The sequence below is a fragment of the Bidens hawaiensis genome, unplaced genomic scaffold (genome assembly GCF_021521415.1).
Source record: "Bidens hawaiensis isolate Kalapana, Puna unplaced genomic scaffold, B.hawaiensis_p1.1 tig00002423_1, whole genome shotgun sequence".
Lineage (NCBI taxonomy): Eukaryota > Viridiplantae > Streptophyta > Magnoliopsida > Asterales > Asteraceae > Bidens > Bidens hawaiensis.
Window position 1 is genome coordinate 3,012,254 of NW_027491133.1, and position 3,736 is coordinate 3,015,989.

Genomic DNA, 3,736 nt, shown 5'->3' on the forward strand with positions numbered 1-3,736 from the left:
TCTCTCTCTCTCTTCCTGGCAACATAACATAAATATGTGAATGATAAAGAAAGAAAGTGGTAGAGAAAAGCTATATTAAAATCTAGTTGAACATATATATCATTATAAATATCAGTGTGGCACATCAACATCAGTAGCTGGTGGTGGGTGGTTCAGTATATATCTTGCTGCCGCATCATCATCATCTTCTGCAAGCTTTTCCGACAATCCAGCTTCATCTTCCTCCACACGCAATAAACCAACCCAACTTTTATTAGTATAAACTAAGTGAGAAACATTGCCTTCATTCTTTCACTCTGCATATACTCAATAGGGTTTTGTGATCTTTTTGATCTGAGTGCAAAAAGATATCAAAACCCTTGTATTTCAGCTTCTTACTATAAGAACAAAATCAGTTGGAACCAAGAACACCACTTCCAAGGTTTCTTTGATATTCTTGTATATTTCTTGTTCATTTTAACAAGTTTTTAAAGTTATGAGATTTCTAACTTATTAGTTTCATGATATGAGATTGACCTTCTAGCTATATAATATCTCTATGAGCAAAAACAAATTTAGCCTTTCTTTTAATAAGCACCTCTATCTAAATTTTAGTTAAATGTACATGCTATATATGTATATCTGAATAATATTTCCATGTTCACAAAGTAAAGTTCTTGTTTATTTTGCATAATGCATTAAGGCTTTCACTTTTGTAGAGTGGTAGAATACTTGAGTAGTGGCTTCCAAAGAAAAACAAAGGAACACTAATTAGTTTTACCTTGACATGTTTTTTTATGTGATGCATGGCAAATAATTCTTGATTGTTCATTTGTCACATGTATTTACTTCTATTGCATACAACGTTTCTTGTTGAGCTTCTATCTTAAGATTTATAGGTGACCAGTAGAAATTATGAAAGCTTTAAGAGCACCATACAATGATGCATTACTTTACTTCTCCTTGACAAAAACATTATTTGCATTAAGCATATTATGTGTGTGTAGATGAATATACACATACATTCATTTTCCCTTGTTGAACGAGTGATGATCAGGAAATTATTTTTGTTTTCAACAAGAATGGGGAAGGCAATTTAGGGTTAGGCAGTATGAAGTGTTAGCCTTAATTGTGTGATCAAAGTTTGATATAAAGTTTAGATTCTTCTATGTATATATTAGAAAGTATGTTTAATGTCTATTGTGTATTTATTAATAGGGAGTGTTTAATTAATTATGTACAGATTGCAAATTGGAACGTAGTGTTGTGTCATTGTTGTGTTGGACCATTGCGTTTGTACAATCGGTATATATATCCGATGCATGTAAATAATAAATGGTGCATGGATGAACCATATTTGATTATAGTAGATTATTGCTCTAGTTGTCTTCTATGTTCTTGCTTGTAATCCTGTGTGTTTAAATACCTGTTCAACATGATGTTGAAGGTTAGCATTTTAATGTCTACCCTCTACTAGACTACTCCATCTTCTTTTCATTAATTTATGCCTATTCTTAATTTCTTGGGATTAAGTAATTATTTTCTTTACTAAATTCTAACATGCATGGTTAAGCAAGTGACAGTTGTAGATTGATAATTTTCATACTTCATGTTGCTTCTGTGTCATTTTATTTCTACTCTTTAGAAGAACTCAACGAATTATTACAAATAATATTATATTGAAATTGAAGTTCCATGCAAGATATATATTTCAACCACTGAAAATTGATAGCTAGTGCATAATATTCTTTATTGCAGGCTTTCTACCATCATAATTAAGTTGCAGAATATGAACAACTTTCCACATGTTCCTCCTGGTTTTAGATTCCACCCAACAGATGAAGAACTTGTAGATTGCTACCTCAGGAAGAAGATTGCATCAAAAAATATTGATCTTAATGTTATCAAAGACATTGATCTCTATAGGATTGAGCCATGGGACCTTCAAGGTGATTCCAGTACACCATGTACCAACTTGGTGGTTCACTACTAGAAAACCAACCGAATAAAAGGGTCGCAGAATTAGCAACCCGTTTGCGACTGTAAATATAATTGTCACAAATTTCGATGCCGTTGTAATTTTTAAACGCGACTATGTAAAAGGGGACAAAATAAAATACAGTCACAAATACCAGGTTTTCTAGTGGTGGTTACTAAAAATTTGCATTCCGTGACAATCACTTGATACATTCTGAGTTGTTAGCTACAACTTAACTATGTGTAACATATATATGCCATGGATGCAAAATTTTCTGGCCCCAAATGAAACCCTTTTGCAAAGCTTATATATGTGTGTGTGTGTGTATATATATATATATATAGTTGGTTTTTTAAACATTTCTTTTCAATGAACAGATTTATGCAAGCTAGGAACCGAGGAGCAAAACGACTGGTATTTCTTTAGCTACAAGGATAGAAAGTACCCAACCGGAAATCGTACGAATAGAGCCACGAAAGCGGGCTTTTGGAAAGCCACGGGGAGAGACAAGGGCATTTACTCCAAGCACAATTTAGTTGGCATGAGAAAGACCTTGGTGTTCTACAAAGGACGAGCACCGAATGGAGAAAAATCAGATTGGCTCATGCATGAATATAGACTAGAAACAAATGAAAACAACGCTACTCAGGCAAGCTTTCACACATAATTTTGTAATGTTGCTTTCTTTTGTAGACAAATTTCGTTACGAACTTAATATGGTCGTAATGTTCATTAGGAGGAAATTAAGCAATGTCTATAATAGCCTGGTTCTAGTTTTATGCAAACATGAAGCTTTGATTGAGCTTTTGATCATGTAATGTGTGTTATCATGTTCCTGTCTTGAAAGAAAACATGTTCACAAGTGATGTTTTAATTTGGTTAATTATATTCTTTAGTTTTTTTCTTTTTGGTACTCATCTTCAAAATGTAAAGGTTACTAGAAAATGTTAAGTTTTAATTTACAGTGATGAAGTTAAGTAATAATGGTCTTGTTTGCAACAGGAAGAAGGGTGGGTTGTGTGCAGGGCATTCAAGAAACGAATACCGACTGTACATAGGACCAATGAACAAGATTCGTCGTGCTGGTTCGATGATGAAGTCTCATTCATGCCAAACTATGGATCACCAAGAAGGATAACTCACCCATACACTTCAAATAGTTCATACCATTACCAATTCCCCACAAAATCCAAGCTCGATCAGTTGCATTACAACTTGCTTCAAGACCACCCCTTCCTTCAACTTCCTCAACTAGAACCTCCCAACATTCAACATCCTCCTGCTGCCAATTTTCAGCCCACAACTCTGCAGCAGAACACCAACATGCTTTACGGTAACGGTGGTGAACATGATGAAGTGACCGATTGGCGGTTACTTGATAAGTTTGTTGCTTCACAGCTTACTAATGATCAAGAACCTTCTATGACTGAACATATGCACCTGCTTTTAAGCGAGTCTAAGAGGGATGAAACGGCTTCAGAATGTGCTTCAATATCCACATCTACTTCTCAGGTTGATCTTTGGAAGTAATTAACTAACAATTCAACATAATGAGATACTCATATATTATGCTGACAAACTGTCCGTGCATGTTAAGTAGATACAAATGTATGTAACTCATGTAACATATTTCTAATGTATTCCTGTGTGTACTTTGATTGTTTGGTTTGTTAAGACTAATTAACAAAGGAATGGAAGTGCTTAATTAATGCATCTTTTGTCCTTGTTGCATTTCAAAAGCTTCAGCTTGATGTTGTTTCTGTTTCAAATTAATAATAC

The 3,736-nt window shown here is 34.1% G+C and overlaps 1 protein-coding gene across 1 annotated transcript; it reads left to right on the top strand.

Annotated features, from left to right (window-relative positions):
- Positions 1 to 1,339: 1,339 nt before the first annotated feature.
- LOC143619327 (NAC domain-containing protein 7-like) lies at positions 1,340 to 3,736 on the top strand. The gene is made up of 3 exons (XM_077091276.1): positions 1,340 to 1,928; positions 2,335 to 2,606; positions 2,960 to 3,736. The coding sequence occupies exons 1-3, from the start codon at positions 1,769 to 1,771 to the stop codon at positions 3,485 to 3,487; spliced, it is 960 nt and encodes a 319-aa protein (XP_076947391.1). The 5' UTR covers positions 1,340 to 1,768; the 3' UTR covers positions 3,488 to 3,736.

Coding starts and splice junctions, on each gene's coding strand:
- LOC143619327 (XM_077091276.1), top strand. CDS start 1,769: ATGAACAACTTTCCACATGTTCCTCCTGGTTTTAGATTCCACCCAACA. Junction 1,929..2,334: donor TGAGCCATGGGACCTTCAAG/GTGATTCCAGTA, acceptor TTCAATGAACAG/ATTTATGCAAGCTAGGAACC. Junction 2,607..2,959: donor ATGAAAACAACGCTACTCAG/GCAAGCTTTCAC, acceptor TGTTTGCAACAG/GAAGAAGGGTGGGTTGTGTG.